The sequence below is a fragment of the Cimex lectularius genome, unplaced genomic scaffold (assembly GCF_000648675.2).
Source record: "Cimex lectularius strain Harlan isolate CLEC.00 unplaced genomic scaffold, Clec_2.1 scaffold16, whole genome shotgun sequence".
Classification (NCBI taxonomy): Eukaryota; Metazoa; Arthropoda; class Insecta; order Hemiptera; family Cimicidae; genus Cimex; species Cimex lectularius.
Window position 1 is genome coordinate 206,093 of NW_019392679.1, and position 19,623 is coordinate 225,715.

The 19,623-nt window shown below is 36.5% G+C and overlaps 1 protein-coding gene and 1 long non-coding RNA gene across 7 annotated transcripts in view; one reads left to right on the top strand and one right to left on the bottom strand.

The window, feature by feature from the left end:
• LOC106661301 (transcription factor GATA-4-like) overlaps nucleotides 1-15,292 on the top strand; it is a 90,512-nt gene extending 75,220 nt beyond the window's left edge. For 5 of the 6 annotated variants that reach the window (XM_024225552.1, XM_024225556.1, XM_024225554.1 and 2 more), the window contains 4 exons: nucleotides 11,205-11,386; nucleotides 11,848-12,012; nucleotides 12,081-12,171; nucleotides 13,740-15,292. In XM_024225552.1, coding sequence (XP_024081320.1) covers nucleotides 11,205-11,386; nucleotides 11,848-12,012; nucleotides 12,081-12,171; nucleotides 13,740-13,948 — 647 coding nt within the window. In that variant the 3' untranslated portion in view covers nucleotides 13,949-15,292. Of the gene's footprint in view, nucleotides 1-11,204; nucleotides 11,387-11,601; nucleotides 11,718-11,847; nucleotides 12,013-12,080; nucleotides 12,172-13,739 lie in introns of all 6 variants that reach the window. The other variant, XM_024225555.1, reaches the window with a different exon arrangement.
• Nucleotides 14,395-16,995, bottom strand: LOC112126463. Its single transcript, XR_002909983.1, has 2 exons — nucleotides 15,683-16,995; nucleotides 14,395-15,599 (listed from the first exon to the last, which is right to left on the bottom strand). It is a non-coding gene; the product is annotated as an uncharacterized LOC112126463 (long non-coding RNA).
• Nucleotides 16,996-19,623: the final 2,628 nt, after the last annotated feature.

Sequence of the window (19,623 nt, forward strand, 5' to 3'; positions counted from 1 at the left end):
ACTTATGGAACACCCGAGAGTTTCACTTTATCGAGGATTGATTACCTAGGTTCCAACTGTACTTCCAACTGCTTAGGTTGTACTTTAGATCCGAATGTCACCGTATATCAGCAGAAATATTGAGGTTTCCTTTTCCTTTTTGAAGAAACTTCAGTGTGCTGGTTAACGTTGATCTTTTCAATTTGGCCATTGTGAGTGTTACAAAGTTACAAAGTTAACATCCTATGTCTTATACCTGTGATTCATCCTGCTGCTCCCTTCGGAAGCTATTAGTTTTAGTAAACTGTTCTTCTGGGATGTTGAAAGTTTCGATTCATCGAGGACTGTAGTGCATCGTGTACATTCTTTCCTTAAAAATCTTTTCTCGATTGTTGATCGCTTTATAGAGGTACTGAATCGCCGGTTTGGGATTGGGAGCATTGTTTGTCGAGTGGTTTCGATGCCCTCTACTTCGATGTTCTGCGGAAACGACCACCCCTCCAGCGGTTAATACCAAGTAGCACCAACTTCGTCGATGGCCGAAGTCTTGCGCAGGAACGTCGCTATAAAAAGCGTGGATAGCATGGCGGGGAGAACAAAAGGGGCCCCCCGGCTCTTTCGGATTGGCCGCCGGTCCCGGATGATTGTCTGTTTTACCGTCTGCCGCCATTGCCTCTGTCGTTCTTCTCCGACTCCAGGGCCGAATTTCGGCGTGGAAGTCACACCGACTTGGAACCGCTTTTAAAAAAAGACTGTGGGAAAAGAAAAATGGGGCTATTTTTAACTGGAACGGGCTCAGAGCACTTGATAAGAACGATTTCCGCCACCGTTATCGCAAGCCGCTGTCTATTTCCATCGCTTTATCGTTGTTAAAATGTACTTTTTAGCGTTGGTCATGCCCCGATGGTTACCCTATGGCGATTCTACCCATTAGATATTCTCAACCTAGAAATAAATAATTTCATATGCAAGATTTGTAAGTAATCCGAGTTTCCCTCTTTGAAAGTATTATTGGTTGAAACTTCCATTGCATTTTAACAAAGGAACGTTTGAAAATTTCGTCATACTCCAAAACAAAGTACTTAATTACGCTATCGGCGGAAGATAAGGTGGACAATTGGGGCATCCATTAACATAAAGTTACCATTTATACAGCTGAGCTATTTACAGCCTTTTTCTTAGAACAATTGTTGTTTCTACCTGTCGTACAATTTTCATGTTGTACGTCGAATTGAATTACCAAAACATGTACTTTATAAGTGCTTTAGTAATTTTAATTAGGAGAACGAACTTTGAAAAGTTAAAACTTATATTTTAACGTCTCAATCGCATTTATGAATTGTATTTATAATTTCAATTAAGTATACTTTTTATCTAAGGTCTTATACACCGGGTGTCTTTTTTTAGATGGTCCGGCTGAATTTCTCTTGAACCATTGATGCTACCAAAAAACAAAGTACCTGTTTCATATTATTTAATTTCAAGTTACAAATTTTTAGATTTTTTTGGAGACAAATTATACAGGGTACCTCAGGCCGAATTCAACTTCAAAATTTTAAATACGACCCTATACATCCTGAGACATCATTTTAAAGGATTTTTACGCTGAAAACGATGGTGGAATGGGATTTTAAATTGGTCACAAAAATGACAAAGTTAGGGAAAAAAGAAACCGGCAGCGTAATCTACGTTCGCGAAAATCCGAATACCTCTCTCCGAAATTGTTGGAAGGGTTTTAGGGTTTTTCAAAAAATACATTCGGGTTGTACTCCGGACTTACAATTTTAAGCCGTATCGCTCTGATCTTGTCCAGGGATTCGACAATGATTTGACAGGCGTTCCTTGCACAAATTGCGATTTAGAATAGATAGAAAACTTTCTATCAGGTGGTTCACAGTATCAACGAAAATAAATTAATTGGGCCTTATTTCTACGAAAATAATTTAAATCTACAAAAAATGATTCTCCAGCTTGATGGATGCCCCTCACACAATTCTTTGCAGGTGAGACGTTATTTGAATCGTCACTTCCGGGGTAGGTGGATAGGACATCATGGTCAGATCTTTTTGCCTCCTCGGTCACCCGATTTAGCAACACTTGACTAATTTCTGTGGGGCTTTAAAAAACAGAGTCTGCGTCAGTCATAACCCAACAAACTCAGTTGAAGAACAGCGGCAAAGGATAGAAAATGCTTGTCAATCCATCACCCCTGACTCTAGAAGCTCTAAGCACCGGTAAAGAGTGGTTAAAGGCAGTTTGAACATGAAATGTGATTAATAAAAAGGAAACCAAATGACTGTTTTTTCATACCATTAATTCTTTAATTAATTTCTCTTGGCAAAAGGAGGGAAAACTCATAAGATGGGGAGTTGATGTCCGAGTGGATCGAGGTCACGATAGCTCAGGTGGTAGAGCAGCAGTGTATCTAGACGAAGGTCGTGGGTTCGAGTCCCTCTCGTGCCATTAACTTTTTTTCATCTCAACTAAAAACCTTAATTAATTGCCACGTTTTTTCATACTTTTTGCCATAATTTTGTCATTTTTTGACCAATTTAAAATCCGATTCCACCATTGCTTTCAGCGTAAAACATCCTTTAAAATGATGTGTCAGGATGTATACGGTCGTATTTGAAATTTTGAAGTTGAACTGGGCCTGAGGTACCTTGTATCATTTTTCAACAAAGAAAGGTAAAAATTTGAAACTAGGCTAAAAATATTAAACCGTTGTTTTGTTTTTGATAGCATCATTCGTTCAAGAGAAATTCAGCCGGGCCATCTAAAATCATATGTATATACATCCTATATCCGGTTGGTGTAAAATTAATGCAGGTTTTGAATACTTTTAACTGTTATCTTTTATAAAAAATATTTTAGTTTATATTGAATTTTAAAACAGTGAGGACGTGCGAAATTAACTGTATCCAAACTACATGAAATGCGGCCCAAAACACGCATAACATCAATTCAATTTGGTGGGAGGGAAGCATTAGCGAGTGCACGGTGCAGCAATTGTTTCAGAGATTTTGACTTGGAGATTTCGATCTCGAAGACAGGGAAGATCGCGACGTAGACGACGACCAACTCAAAACGTTGATTGAAGAAAATTCACTTGAGATAACACGGGAAATTGCGGAAGAGCTTAGTGTTGACCTCTCAACAGTTGTTCGTCCTCTGGAACAAATTGGTAAAGTAAATAAGCTTCGATAGCCGAAGTTCAAAGAAATCGATGCTTTGAATTTTGCACGTCTCTTCTGTTGCGCCACCAAAAAGATCCATTTCTCGATCGAATCATAACGTGCGAGGAAAAATTGATTTTGTACGATATCAGGTCAGTGGTTGGAAATGGATGGAGCGCCAAAACAGCCAATATGAGAATCCAAAAAAGTCTGTGACGACTGTTTAGAATTGTACTGCTGGGGTTGTTCACTATAATTTCATGAATTATGGCGAAACTATCACAGCAGAGAAATATTGCCAAGAAATTGACAAAATACACGGGAAACTGCAACTTCATCCAGCTTAGGTAAACCGTAAGGGGCCGATTCTTCTTCAGGATAACGCCTGGCCACATGTCGCAATGCCAACCCGCCAAAACTTAAGGACAGGATATAAAACCTCAGCACCCTCCATATTCACCAGACCTGTCGCCTACAGACTTCCTCTTTTTTAGCCATTTTGATCGCTTCTTGGCAGATAAAATTTTTGCAGAACGCGGTGACGCCGAAAACGACTTCCAAAATTTTATTGTCAGTCGAAATAAAGATTTTTATATCAGCGGAGTAAAAGCGTTTATTACACGTTGGCAAAGATGTATAGATTGTGTGGGAAAATATTTCGAATAAATTTTCTGTTTTATCAAAATTAAAAATAGTTTTGACTGCCTTTTTAAAACCTGCATAATTTTCACTCTAAGCCAATATATCCGCACTAATTGAAATAATTAACACGGTCAATTATAACTGCTAAACTTATATGGATTAATATATTTATAATAACTATATCACAAAAAACAGTTGACTTAACGTTTCTATTCAAAAATTGCCAACTCGGTGTGCGATTTCCTCTTAGATAGTTTGAGCATAAAGCGTTTCTGTCTCGCCCGGAAAGGCGGATGCAGTTATGCTGGAAGCACGGCGTTTAATAGCCGTTGCACTCCTCGTTTTTACGCGCATTAAGGGCCGATTCGACGCCAATGACCCCGGCCACCTGAACGATTCATTTAACATGAGCAGATCGTCTGAGCCAACTTTTTACAAACGGCTGTATCGCTCGGGCATAAACAACGCTCATGGATAATCGACAGCATTACGGTCGTAAAACGCAATTCAAGATCTACGGGTTGAACGGCCCGTCGAGGAACCCTTTCTTTAGGAATAAACATGACAGGATGGTGTTCTTCTTTTTCCCCCCTTTTATTAAGAGAAAATGTGCCGTAAAATGAATATAAGAAAAAGCCTAGTTTCTGTAAATTGTGGGTTTTCTCTTGGGTTAGGCCAATATTTTGGTCGTTTTCTATCATTTCGCTGTCTATACAAGTTTGGCTTCTCGACATTTTCAATAGTGGGAAACGCATCGAAAACAGCCACTACATTTTTTCCAATGAAACGCAACATGTCAACTTATCCCTAGCTCATTTTGAAACTGTTTCAGCGAAGCAAAAATATCTGTGTTTTAATAAGTTGAAGCTCTTTTTTCAATTATAGTGTAATGTGTTGGCTCTGACAATTTTCCCAAAGTCGTGCAACAACAGCAGTTCAACATAGTCTCTGGCTTTTTTCAGAACTGTTTCAGTGATGTTACGAGATAAAAAAATATAGTTGTATTGTATAGTTAAGTCCCATGCATTTTTTATATAACTAAATGCAACTTAAAACGGGAAATAATGTTTATGTACATAAGTCTAAAATAAGTCTCTATCCAAGTCATTCGTGGTTATTCTTCTTTTTATCTTAACTGTTGGTACTTTAATTTCTCTCTCTCTCTCTCTCTCTCTCTCTCTCTCTCTCTCTCTCTCTCTCTCACTTCTTTTTCTATTTTTTCTTTATGTTTTGCTCTTTATCTTTCGCTCATCTCTCTTTATCTATCTATCTCATATCCTTCTCTATCTATCTATACAACTATATATCTTTCTTTCTTCTCCATTTTTGTTTATTTGTCATATATTTACCCATATTGGGAACAAAAATTGCCTTAGTTGAATATTATCTGTATAGCTGATTGAATTCAACTTCTTTTTTTCTCTCTCTCTCTCCTCTCTCTCTCTCTCTCTCTCTCTCTCTCTCTCTCTCTCTTCTTTTTCTATTTTTCTTTACGTTTTCTCTCTATCTTTCTCTCATCTCTCTTTATCTATCTCTCTCTTATATCTTTCTCTATCTATCTATCTATATATCTTTCTTTCGTCTCTCTTTTTTGTTTATTTCTCTCTCTTTCTTTCTCTCTCTCTCACACTCTCTCTCTTTCTTTCTTTCTTTCTTTCTTTCCTTCCTTCCTTCCTTCTCTCTCCTCTCTGTCATTTCGTATAGCTGATCGAATTCATTTTAACTCTTGTCAGTTTGTTAAACAATGTTTCCCAACAATGTGCCTAATGTTTGACTACATCTTTACTTTATTGGCTTATTTTCCGAACCGTTCAGGACACGTTGTGAAGCAAAATCAGCCTATTTTCATTGCTTGCAATCAAAATTGATAACATTTAGCAAATCTGGACGTGTTTGCAAATATGGTTCAATGAGCCAGAGAGTCTTGACATTATGCATTATCATGTTGAAAACTGATCTTATTGCAACAAATATATGGGATACAAACAGTGATTATACAAATTAAGAAGTAAAAAGAGGTTTTCTATGGAAAATGTAGCAAAATCATTGGCTATTAAGTTCGTAAGATTGTTGAGAATGTGAATATTTTAAACACAATGATTCTGTTTTTCCGTTATATTTGCCTTACAATCATAAGCAACAGGGCTTCCAAATCTCTTGGTCTAGAAAACAAAACAGAATGGGAAATATTATCGTATAGGGCGCAATGGTAAGTAACATAATAACATTGTGATGAATAATAAAGTATAGTAGACATGCTTAATCCCTCACGTTCATTTACATATTAAGTACTGTGAAAGTACCATGCATATGATTAATGAGGTTGACAGCTGGCCCAGCATTGTACAAACCGATGATGGCTCGTAATTTCAATATTTACTTATCAATTTGTACATTTTTGATTTATCATATTCCGTTTTCTGCTGTGTTCATGTGTAACTGAAAGGTCTTTTAACTTGAAGCTAAATTTGTGTGATTTGTAGTTTGACTAAGTACCTTACAAATGACATTCCTGTATTTGTTAAAAGAACAAGAACATTTCTTGTTTTCGAAGTTTTTTTTTTCTTTTTTTTATCACCGGCCTTTAAAAGGGCCTGGGGTTTGAGGAAATTTGGGCAAATTGAAAAATAGGAGACGATGTCTTCGTCTGCGTTCATCAATCAAGGCCGCCCCGGTCGCTCTGGTTCTTTGGTTTCTCGATATATCAGTCTGCCCTGCCGGCACTTCTATAAAAACCCCTTGTGAACGCGATTTGTTAATAATAACAACATCATTAGGTTATGACAAATGATCCCGGCCGGTCCATTAGACGGGTGGAAGTGTCAAATCACTAATGACACTGGCTCGTTAACCACGTGGCCCCGAGACGACGGTCATTTGACAAATTTTCGACCTGGGCCACCACGGATCGGCCAAGGTGCTAAAAGCAATGCGATTCACGAGGCAATGTTGCAAGAAACATGTGGATATCTTAAATCAACCCATCCTTCTTGTCATTCAACTGGCAATCCATTACAATCTCTTTTTTTGCATATTTAACTTGATCTTTGTGACAACCAGGGGGTGGTTCTTTTCTGGTGGGTCTTTCACCCAAGTATAGAACGATCGAACGGCTAGCTGTGAACGATCAGCGGATCAGGAAGTTCTTAGTACCAAATTTTATCCGCTTAGTCTCGACTGTTTGGCCAGAGCTAGGCCTACCTGGCGGGCCGCGATAAAGCGAGGGCAAGGACAAAAAAAGCCGATAAGCGGACGGATGTGGCAGCTCAGGTGTGTTTGCTGGGGCATAGGCCCACATCCAGGGCTGCGGCGGCGGCCATTTACATACTCGGACCGTTTCCGAACATTGTACATGTTAAAAGCGTGCACAAGACACGTGGGGAATCGGCAAACCCTACTTCCTTCCATCTGCCCTTTCTCGGCCGATTAATTTTTTTAACGCGACAAGACGGGAAACCGTTTTACCCCCGTCTGACATCGGTGCATCTCAGGGAAGCGCAATCTTACTTCTTTATACGGTCGTTTTTCGACCGAACATAAATATAAAAAAAGTTACAATATCGATCGATCCACTTTGAGCCATTTCCAGCCTGTTGCTTGATCCTTCTTTTGTACCACCTCTAAAGCTCTAAGACCGAGTATTAATCAGGAGCTTGAAAATATGGCATTCCAAATGGACAAAAACGTAGATCCATCAGACAATGATTAAAAATAAGTCCAGGTTTAAATGTGACTCTATTCCAGGTCCTATGCGAAAAAGTTCATCAAACGACCACCACAGAAACTAGTGGAAAAAACGGAATAACCACTAAACTAGTGTGTGTTAGGACTAGAATGATCGGCGGCCTAGAGTCAGGAGCAGCAGATACATGGATATAGCCAGGAAGAAGAAGAAACAGAATATGTCCTCTGTCAGTGTGAAGATCTACGCAGGCTGATTCCTTGGGACAGGAAAGGCAAGTCTGAAAGAAGCTTTGGGATCTGGCAATAAGCTTTAGATTACAGTGGAGATTACACAACAGACCAACTGGTGCATAATGTCGTAAAGAGACTGATTCTTTTAACCTTAGCCTGAAGAGCTTTCCTCGGTCCGTCGGAAGGACCGGTAATAGAACTTCTGCACGGTTAACTAAAAGCTAAACGCTGGACACTGCTTACCGTCTTTCTAACTTTTCCCTAAAAGACCTCAGAGCTCATAGAACATCCAAAAGAAACACACTAGTGATGGATAACTCCTTGCTAGTTCGAAAACACACAATTTGTATTTTTCTCAATGCCTCCTTGAAACAAATGGAAAGCCCTTGGATCTAGACATTGATTGGCCACTTCATCACATTTGGCTATCTTTTAATATCTATCATGGGGAAGTCAAAAGACAAGCCAAACAATATCAAACATCCATTGATAGTGGTCCTGAGATTTTCTTCCTTTGAAGATGCCATGTATACTCTTGGTTAGTTGCCTTTTGTAACTTGATTCAGTGACAACTGTCGAGTTGAAATGACGATATGAGAAGTAAGATTTGCTTCACTTGGAGTGTGCTGGGTAGACAGAAAAAGTTTGGTCGTTTCCGATCAGTTTGGTCTGTCAGATTCGTTTTGAATTCTCGCCATTTTTCACGTTTGACTTATCGCACACAGAACCAGCACTGAAAATGGCGAAAAGCCGGAAAAAACGTAAAAACGATTTTCTTTTCTAAGTGGGGGTGTATTTTGACCAAACAAAATTCTACTACAATGGACAAAAAATTTAGAATATTTAAGGTTTAGAGAGTACTTGTCGACATTTGACCATTTATTTAAGTTTCTGATTGTTCGATCTGTATTTGTTTTCTTTTAAACAAATATAATTATTATAATATAGTCTTGGGTTTAATTAGTTCATTGTAGATGTTTATTGGCATTTAAATTTATATAAATATTTCTAGTACATTCTGAAATTTTAACAGCGGTGCTTGACAAATGTTTTCGTAGGGGATCCATTGGTCTGGTACTATCGGAGGCCGTAATTCCCAATGTTTTTCTAAATTTACTTGCCACGATAAGCTGACAGAAATCGGCTTCCTGGAAGGTCGTCCTCGAGGCGCGCGCCCCGTCCCAGTTTTTGTAACCAAGAACATATAAATATTTTGTAGGAAATCTTGTTGCCAGATAAGATAGGCCGTCCTTTGGCAGGAGGCTGTCGGGGTCAATTTGTCCCCCCTGGTTCCCCGCCCCTCATTACCAATTTTCCCAATAAATCTGTCCGGGCTTAACGAGGGTGTCGGAAGGGGTTGCCACTTGTCCTCCCCCGGGGTACCACTTCCACCCCTCCGGAGTTTACATATCGTTGACAGATATGGACACATTTGACACCCCTTCGTAGAATCAGCCGCCTTGCCCATATTTTAGGGCTACTGGGACAAGCAGGAATTTTATCGTGTTTTAAAACAAAATAAAAACACAATATGTCAATAAAATTATTACTTTTTTTTTAAATAATTTAAACAAACACATTTTGAACCACAGGTAAAGATAATACAAGCACTCGAAAAAATGTTGCTAATCGTGCTAAGGAGTTTTATGTTGATTTTTGTAACAAAAAACGTGAGCACTGTTCTCCGTTTGCTAAGCATTGTGCCAAAGAACTAGTTAAACTAGGGAAAAAAAAACATTAAAAAAATGGTCGAAACAGAAAAAAAAATACAATTTTATCACGTGGTAGCCTCCAAGACATTTTTAACCAGATAATCCAGCAATAAAAATCATTTAATCGTTATTAATTACGAAAATGAAAAAATAATATATTGAAAAACCTATGAACAATGTTACTGAACACGCTAGTAAATTCAGAATATAAAAATCTTATTTTTATTCGTATCTTAACTGTTTATAAGTTAACACGTTAACATTTAACACAATACCACGGCTGCGTGAATACCCTAAACTCAATTTTTTAGACACTGAGTTTTTGAAAAAGGTAAGAAATCAGAATTGCTAGATTGTATTTAAGAGTGCCTGGATTTGAATCGTTTGATGAAATCTAAACCTTAAGAGTTTAAAAAATAGCACTCTGACACACCGGTTAGCAGAACGCAGACTCACAAAAAATTACAAAACATAGGCTTAAAAATTAGTATGTTCCTTCTAAAAAGAAAATATGGATGTAAAACTGTCCAAATTTGTACAAAACAAGAAAGATATGTCAGTTTAAATATTATTAATTATCATTTGTTTTGCTCATAAAACTATGTATATTGCTAAAAATTCAACTGCTACTTAATCAGCACTTAACTGATCCTTAATGTTTTATTGCTGGCGTTGAAATTTAAATTACCTACAGGTTTCATTATTTTATGGAATTTTTTCCAGCCAAAGATGTAAAAATAATAATGAGTTGTGTTACATTTCTTACAGCTTATAGTTATTAAAAATATTTTTATATTAATGGTGTAATATATGCTGTAACAAATGTAAGTCGCCTCATTAATATTATTAAATCTTTGGCCGGAAAAACCCTAAAATAATGAAACCTATAAAAGAAATCCTTTAGTTCAATCTGATTTATTTTTATTTTGTTTTGGGAAGCTTTTCACTTACATGTAAGCATCTTCGGCATTTATCCTACGCAGAAGAATTTCAGAGTGACATACATTCGCAAGATGCTTTCAAAGTGAGTGAAAATGAAATAAAACAGTTGGAACTAAAGTTTTCAGTTTTATTGGTTCTACCTTTAATGATGGAGTTCCACCAAAAAAGTGTAGCGAATCTCGAGAAAATCAATAATACTAAACTGCTTGGTATTATAGATTTAATTCCTGTGACGTTGAATGGGCTTTGCTGTTGAGTATTATCGGCCTTCAACATTATTTCATCGTAAAGACTTTTTATAGCAATGAGCAGTTTCTTTCACTGTACTTCTTCTTGACAATTGTATCATATTCACACACAAGTATTTCATCTACATCATTTCACATGAATAAAACTGGTAATGTTTTTTTTTTTGTAATTTTGCAGGCTCACAATTGAGTAGCATGACATATACCTTGCTCATTTGCCCAGGGGTTTGTGTCATAAGGCTAATTCGGTCAAAAAGAAAATCCAGGCAAAATCCTTTTGTATAATTTTCTTTTTGGTTCAAAACGATAAAAGATTCCCTGAATGTGGTGTGTTTAAATGTTTTAACTTTTGAGCATACATTGCAGTGGTTGTCTGTTTTATCCCCATGAATGGCGGTTTAATGAGGTTCGTCAAAGATTAAAGACTTCATAAATCTTGGAATAGATGCGGACCTTTACATTTACAAGAATTCAGTTTCTGGGTCTTTTGTATACCTTATAGTAATATTTAAGGTTTCCTGAATATTTTGATTGTACCTTATGAAGATTTATGTAATTTGATAAAGCTAGAAATAAGAATGGTCTTCCAGGCGGTGGTTCAGAACAAGAAGTAGAGTGCTATTCGGAGGGTAGAGAGTGCGTGAACTGCGGTGCCATCAGCACCCCTCTCTGGAGGAGGGATGGGACGGGGCACTACCTCTGTAACGCCTGCGGTCTCTATCACAAAATGAACGGGATGAACAGGCCTTTGGTGAGGCAGCCGCGGCGTTTGGTAAGAGCCCAGACTCACTTGATCGAGGGCCGGTGAATGGGGACACCCTTCAGGGTGGCCCTGTTGACGGCCGAGTGAGGGGGCTTCGGGTTGAGGGGGCTCTTAATGTTCCGTTTGGAAAATTGAGATAATCTTTTCATAAATGCGCGATGAAAGACCCCACCGCCTGAGAGACCGTACCCTCGAAAATGCTCAATTTACGAAATCTGTTCCAGTGGCGTCTTCTCCAGGTGGTGAGGTCTTCAAGAGCTCCCTCTATTCGGCCCCCCAAGCTCTTTACTCACGGTCACAGGTCTCATCGACTTTTGATGACAAACCGAATAGGAGAATGGTAATTGTTTAAGTTTAAACTCATTTCTTTCTCCTTTCTTAACTTGTTTCCAAATTTAACAAGTCTGTGGCCTTATTGAGTTACTCCCTTTTACTCTCTTTCTCTTTATTTATTGCCTTTCTTGATTCAGAACGCTTCAAGGAGAGTTGGATTGGCCTGCTCCAACTGCGGCACTTCAATGACTTCTTTATGGCGCAGGAATGCAAGTGGTGAGCCAGTCTGCAACGCCTGCGGACTCTACTACAAACTACATGGCATCAACCGTCCACTCACGATGAAGAAAGACAGCATACAGGTATATAGACACTCAAATTAATACTGAAATTACTCAGCCCATCATCTATTTGCTATCTAATTTTACAGACGAGGAAGCGCAAACCGAAGGGCAGCAACAAAACAGACACCAGTCAACCCCCTACAAAACTCATCAAGCTAGAACATGCGCACCACAACGGTAAGCCATTGTAGAAATAAAATAGCTGGGGGCCTAGTAAAATAAAATAAAAATCATTAATTAGAAAAGTTAATATCATTTATCAATATTTTTGTGTTGTCCTCCATAATTCTCTTTCTTCTTCTCATGAAATTAAAGAAGGTGTCCCTCTAGGCTCAATTCTGGATCCTACGTTGTTTTGAATTTTTCTAAACGTGCTGCTGCACCTAAATTTTTTCCAACTGCCATTATAATCTGGCCACATTCCTCTCTATTGTTCCTCTTGGATAATTTATTAAATAAACAATTGTCCCATCTTACCATCTCAGCCAAGAATTTCGGATTTACTGGGTTCCATGGAATTAATGGGTTTGTATAAGGAGGCGAGCATGTGAGAAAATACATGCTGTGAGTTTTTTTGAATTAGTAAGGAGTTATCTATCACTTTCTTTCTTCTGAACAATCTTTGCGTCTTACTGCCAAACTTAAAAATAAGTAGATCAAGTAAAGCGTTATCCACCTAAAATTAACTGTGCAGAAGTCCTGTTCCAGGCTGATTACTTCTAACAGACCGAGAAAAGGTTAGATCTAAATGTTAAGGTTAAAAGTAGTTGATGTCTTTATAATCTTTACCACAATCAGTATTGGTCTGTTGTGCAATCTCCACTATTATTTAGAGCTCCTTATTTTTCTTAAGATTTTATACCAGATACCAAATCTTTGTTAAGGACTCTCATGTGACTTCAGGCATTGGTTTTTCCTCTCCCAAGGAATCTCAGCCTGCATATCAATAGATGACACGTTCAACTATTTCCTCTTCTTTGTGTTTCTTCTATTTGCGCAGGCTTGTTTCTGCTTCTTCGAATCTAAACACATACCTCCGGAGTCTGCAGTCCTACTTTGTACTTGTGTACTACATGTCCTAGGTTTTGTACTTCTGTCGTTAGTTTCTGTGTTGGTCCTTAGATGAACTTTTTCCCTGGGATACTTTCCCAATGAATTAAATTCATTGTCTGATGGATTTATGTTTTGGACAATTTGGTACGTCGCAGAAGGGTTCACAATAGGTGTTTTCATAGAACTCCCATTGGCCAATTTGTCAGCCTCATTGCCTCTCTGCCCTGTTCCTTAGGATGTGGTGTATATCTCATTTTTATTTTCAAGATAAAAACAAATTTTCAAACACCCGCCTATGCAATATGTATTTTGAAAGTTTCACTTTAGGATGTTATGGTGCTATGTCATTTTCCCTAGAATATTATAATAAACCTGCAATTTTGTAAACAAAAACTTATTCATTCATTTATTCAGAAAAAAATTAACGTTTCTTACATGTCAAATCAAAACACGCAAGGTGGATTCATAAACATATTAAAACCTTAAATTAGGGTATTTTTTCCTGATTTGTGTCTACTTTTTCTAGACTGAAGTAATTTCTAGTTTATAATGAAATCATTTATTGATTCCAGGCTTCATGTACAATAATTTGAAGACATACCTTTATCAGCTTTAATAATTATAATTGTGATCATGTTAATATGAATTTTTAAAGAGTTTATTCATGCGACTAATATAATCATTTTTTGTAGGTTATGACTTTCGTACAGTCAACACTGCAGCGAATAACATGAACTACTCGAGCCTGTATCCGTCGTATGCCTTGCCGCAGCCATTCGAGATGGCGGCTAGCAAGCATGACCAAGAAACGCCGCATATAGTGACAAGTCAGAATAACAACAATATTAGCAACACTAACAACAATAGCAACAAGCAGGATCGTCCTTCTGTTCTTGTATGACTAGAGAGCAAAGTCTGGCAGCAGTGGTTGTCCATCTTGCACTATACATATTTGTCTCTTTCTTTATTGCTGTCTATCAGTTTGTATTTTTTAGAACTTTTTTTTTCTTTCTTTTCACTATGGCCGACGCATTGGGGATGCGTAGTCACATTTATATTATACTTTTTTATTTTTTGATCTTTTTAGATATTAATAGAGGTTACAATATTATTTATAAAGATCTCAACCGTTAGTTAATTTTAAATTTTATTATAATATTCAACCATATTATTTTTTTATGTTAAAGAGATTACTGCACTTATTTTTTACCTGTAAATACTTACATGTATATAGTTGTTTTCATTTTTTTCTTTATAAAATGTAAAGTGTTTTATCATTTATTTTCATTATTACTTTATGAATTTAGCTCTATGTACATACAAATCATATGTATTATTTATGTCTATAGTATCATTCAGTCAACTATACAACAAATTCAATTTATTCTCTATTTAGTTTTTTTATAATCATATGCAGGCTTACCATTGAGTTCACTTAAGGAAATATTTATAATTTTATGACCTACCCATAATTTATTTTAAACATGAATTTACACAAGAATAATAATGTCAGCTAATGAAATTAATATGTTAAACATATTACAGCGATGATTTATTTTGTTATCTTTGTTTTTTAATGAGTTTCTTTTGAATAGAAATTATGGAATAATCTCAATTATGAAATATTCCAAGATTAATATTTATGTTTATTTTTTGGAAAATATTGTAATGTCAATATTGGATCAGTTAATTTATAAGAAAATTCCATACATTGACATTCCATTTTTGTTTTATTAAATATTCACAAGTTGTATAAATTGATACGGCTAGAGGGGATTTCCCTACTGGGCCATAGGAAATTTGAATAGTTATACCAAAGAGTGAATTATGAGACGAATCGGAAAAAGAAGTGTTTTTTATTTAGAAAGACGAAATTGCCTTATTTTGTTAACAAGAGAAAAAAAAATGCCGATTTATTTATTTATCGTATGTAAGAAAGAATCTCTATATTTCCTAGCTGTGATTGTTTTTTCTTTTGTGTTTTTTTAAATATCGATTTCAGTTCTAGAGGTGATACTGGAAAAATTTTACCTCATGTAAATTTCATCACAATGTGCATATGTCTAGGAAAATTTTAGATTAAATTGTATACACAAAGGTTTATTTTTATGAAAATCCGTTATATAATTAAAAGTCGAATGTTTTCTTTTCTCTTATGTTATAGTCTTTATTAGTTAGGATAATAAGAAATTACCACTATGTACCATAAACTGTTTACTTGAAATTATATCACAATGAAAATGAAGTATTTCTCTTTGGTTGTTATTTAAAAAAATATCACCCTTGTTGAAAAAAAAAAAGATTAAATTTTCACAATATTAAGTCATTTTGTCAGATATTTTTTGAGGAATGCAGAGTGAAGAATGTAGACATCCCTGATCAACTGTAAGTTAAGTTGCTTTATATTAGTTCAGTGTTCATTCACACTGCCAGATTTCTAAAACACATCTAACTGACGAGAACTGGCACCTTTTTATCGCCAAAAGACCGAAGTGGTGCTCATTATGTGGTGAGTCACTACAATACATATTATCTGACTGTAATGTAAACTCCTGCAAGAATACCAAAAAAAGTTTAACATATTCTCTGATGACAGAAAAATACTAAGCACTAACTGAAATAAACTATTAAATACCTGAAGTTACAAGTTGATGGTTGCATAAAGTATATGGCTTCTCACAGACCAAGTTTCTAGGTTATAATATATGCTTGTATGTGGGGTTAGGTTAAGAGATTAACCTATTGTTAATCTACCTAAGTTAACCTTATTGCTGTAATAAAAAACTTTCTTTTTTTTTTTAATAAAATTTATCTGTAGCCTGAACATATCAAATATATTTTGCTCTGCATCTGGAAGTCACTTGAGGACATACAAGCTGGTTCAATATGCTAGATTAAGGTGCAAGGTCTAGAGGCCATCATCGTTTAAGGTCGAATGGTGTTTTCCCAGTCTTGCAAAGCATAGAAAACAAAAAGTTTAATAATTAAAAATGAAGAAGCATTTATATAACTGTGATGATGGCAGTTATGAGATTGTCCTTGATCAGAACATTTCCTGGAAGCCCTGTGTCGCCTGGATTTCCGTAATGCTGCTTTTCCAACCTTCATCAGATCTATCATACCTTCTCCCATTTAATGTGGCTAAACTTAGTTTTCTTCCTTACTCACCGCATTTTGATTAAGAATGTGTTGTGTACATGAGACTCACTAGGGAGCTTCAAAATAAGCTTAAAGATCTAATGAATTGTTTTGTTTTATCTTTGGCTTCCCAAGGAGGTCCTTGTGATTGATCTGTACACTGTCTTGAAATGTTTATACTCTTCTTTCCCCAGCAATATGTCCTGGGCTTCTTCTTCTATCAATGATATCTATCCCTATATATAAAATTTCTTCACCTTCAGATTCCTGTCCACTCCCATGAAACTCGTTACACATACAGGATTATTTCGTTCAGTCGTTTCCTCATCTGTGCCTCCAACCTTTAAAACCCTAACCATCAAGCCTCATCCTTTTCCATATTTAATTTTCCTCTCCTATTTTCCTTACAACTTTGCATTGAAGAGTTTTAACTGTCCCTTTTTAGTTTAATATCTACAGTAGATTACAAGTTACTCATTTATATAATATAAGCTGGAATCTTCACACGCATGTGCATATGCATATGTGTGTACAGGGTTGAGCCTATCAATTTTCTCTATACAGTGGCAATTTTTTTGTTGTGTCAGTTTTTGTAATTTACAATAAATTACTGGTATGCCTCGATAGTCATCCATCCTGGGTGTTGGTAATTCGGGGTTGGATCTCGGTCTTATCCAGCTGCCAGGAATTATCAACAGCCAGGTTATTTTAGCCCCCAAGGTAAAAAGTTCTTAAATCCATTAACACTCACACACTTCATTCTTACTTATTTACATACCATTGTTTCGGTTAGGGCAGTGGAATACTCGATATTCCTCCACCACCTTTTACATCTAATACTAACCTAATTGAGGGTTGATGGGGTACTCAATATTCCACCGCTGGCAATATCACATTACACATTCAGACTAATAAATACATTCACTCTTAATGCACACAAACCTATGATTTTTATATACAATGAAATAGCTTTGTTTCCTCCAAGAATCGGAACAGGGGATATACAATGCCAGTTTTAGACCTGTCTGTGAAGATGAGCAGAAAACATTCATACCTTGATCAAAGTTCTTAGCACTTAGTTTGGAAAAGGTGTGGCAGAAAGGCTTGGCCACAAGGTGAGATCGTCTAGACGAGTACCACCGGAAGAACCTAAGGCAGAGGTGGACGGTTTTCCAGCTCAAGTAGCATTCCCAGTATCACCTCTGCTTTCCTTCAAGCTTCACCAAAATGTATTCTTTGTGGTCACATCTGAGTCTGAAGTCGTTCGTATATTCTGCTGTACTGGCATCTAAGGATGCACCCAAATATGGATCATTGTTGGTGGCATAACTGAGAGTAAGCTGCTCTCTCCGAAGTTCAGGCAGCAGCTTAGACTGGCCAAAGGGCTTGTCTTAAATGCAGTGGAAATTGTTGCTCGAAGGCCTGTAGAGTAGAGCCTATGGAGCTTCCAGGAGCATTGTTTGGCTGAAGAATAGGCCTTAAAACAACACCAAGCACTTTAGTGAGCTAGATATCTTCATTATCGTCTCCCTGCCCACTCCCCATCTGAAATAACCAATGAACTTAAATAATGTTATCGTTTCCTTCCCGTCACCTCGACAGCATCAATGTGTAGCTGCCATCGCAACTTTTGATCAAATGTGAGGCCAACTCTACTTACTTACCTTATTGGAGATGCAAGGGCTGTGGGCCCTCCTCCGCCTGCAAAAGTAGGGTATTTTCACTTTATAAATAGATTTGATTGTATAACCTTATCAGGCTTGAATCTTTGTAAATAACTCACGACATTTACTAAAATGTTCTAATTTGTTTATAAATTTTACAGAACTATGCCCTAACAGATTGTTTCACTTCTCAATTTTAGTTTATACATTTATTTGAAAATTATGTTCTTGTTTAATTTATATTGTACTTAAATTTTATTATAATTTATTATTATTTGTAGTAAACTGCAATGGTCTCATTAAACAATTAAAAACAAAGTTTGATCAGAAAAAGGGTAAAATATTTTCTTAAAAACAACAGTTTAAGAATGATATTTTTTATTAACTTTAAAAAAGTACATTACTTTCATTACAGTAGCTTCTGTTTATACAAACATGAAGAATAATAATATTATCCAATTTTAATGGTTATTTTAGAAATCCTCTTCTCGATGGATTTCTGAAAGATCTTGTCACTTTGGTCCCAAAGCTCTAGAACAATGAATGGTAAGCAAAGATGAAGAATTCATAACTCATCGGCATAGTGGAGTCATCAGGACTAACCTCACCAAGATGAGTTATGAAAACTTGTACGAATACTGCGTAATGATAAGTAATCTCCATGTACTCAAATGTGACAAGAAAAGAGGTAAGTTGATCTTAGAATCATGTATGAAGGAAAAATGTGAAATCAATCCCACATTTGTTAGTAGAGTAAAGTGAAACAGGAAGTGCTTGGCATAACAGTCATCTGTGTCTTAAGCTATTTACATACATGTCTTAAGTAAAGATAAAGTATCCATGATAACCTATCAGCATACTTTCCAGGACTTTGACTTCCCCCTTCTTCTCAGGTATAATAACAAAAGTGGTCAATTGTCTTAGAATTAGTTGAGATTCTAAGTGAAAGAAAAATGTGAAATCAACCGAGGAAATCAACTTTGTTAGTAAAGTGAAACAGAAGCGCTTGGCAAATAGTCAGCTGTGTCTTAAGCACTGCATGATCTATTGGAGAGTTTCAGATAAAGAGTCGCCGTGAAGACATAAGGTTATACAGTTTGGCATTGGATAGTATGTAGAAAACTCTATACAATACAGAAAGCCTTCATGTGCTGAGTGGTTAAGATTTATTAAAATAACCTAGCACATGCATCAGTGAACTTGAACTTGCAAGTTCCATAATTAATCAATATTATGTAACAAGCTGCCCTATGAAAAAACAAGAGGACAGATTTAGACCTGATATCATGAAAGCTATTAATAATAACATAACATCAATTCTTGGGGGCATCGGTGGCCGCATCAGTTAAGGTGAAGGTCCTGGGTTCGAATCCAGCGGCCATGCATTCGAACCCGACATACTTACAAATGGGCTTTTTTTCAAAAACACCAACACCCTGAGCATTTATATGACCTCTGCTGTTGTGTAAAAAAATAAAAAATTCAACTGTGATATCGGTTAGTTATATATACAGCACTAAGAAAAGATATAGCGATTATCTAATTATCACTGGAAACGGGAACATTGGCAATGGCATGTTCATCTTTAGTGTGGTAGCAACCCAGAAAGCAAAGATTATGTGAACAGGTAAAATAAAAATGGAGAAGTGTGGTGGGTGCCTGAATACTCAGAAAAAGCTAATCACCTTTGCATCACTTTCAAAAGGTCAGGAAGAGCAACAGAAGCTGTTCTATATCAGTTTATCAGTAACCAGTAGAAGACACTGGATGCTAA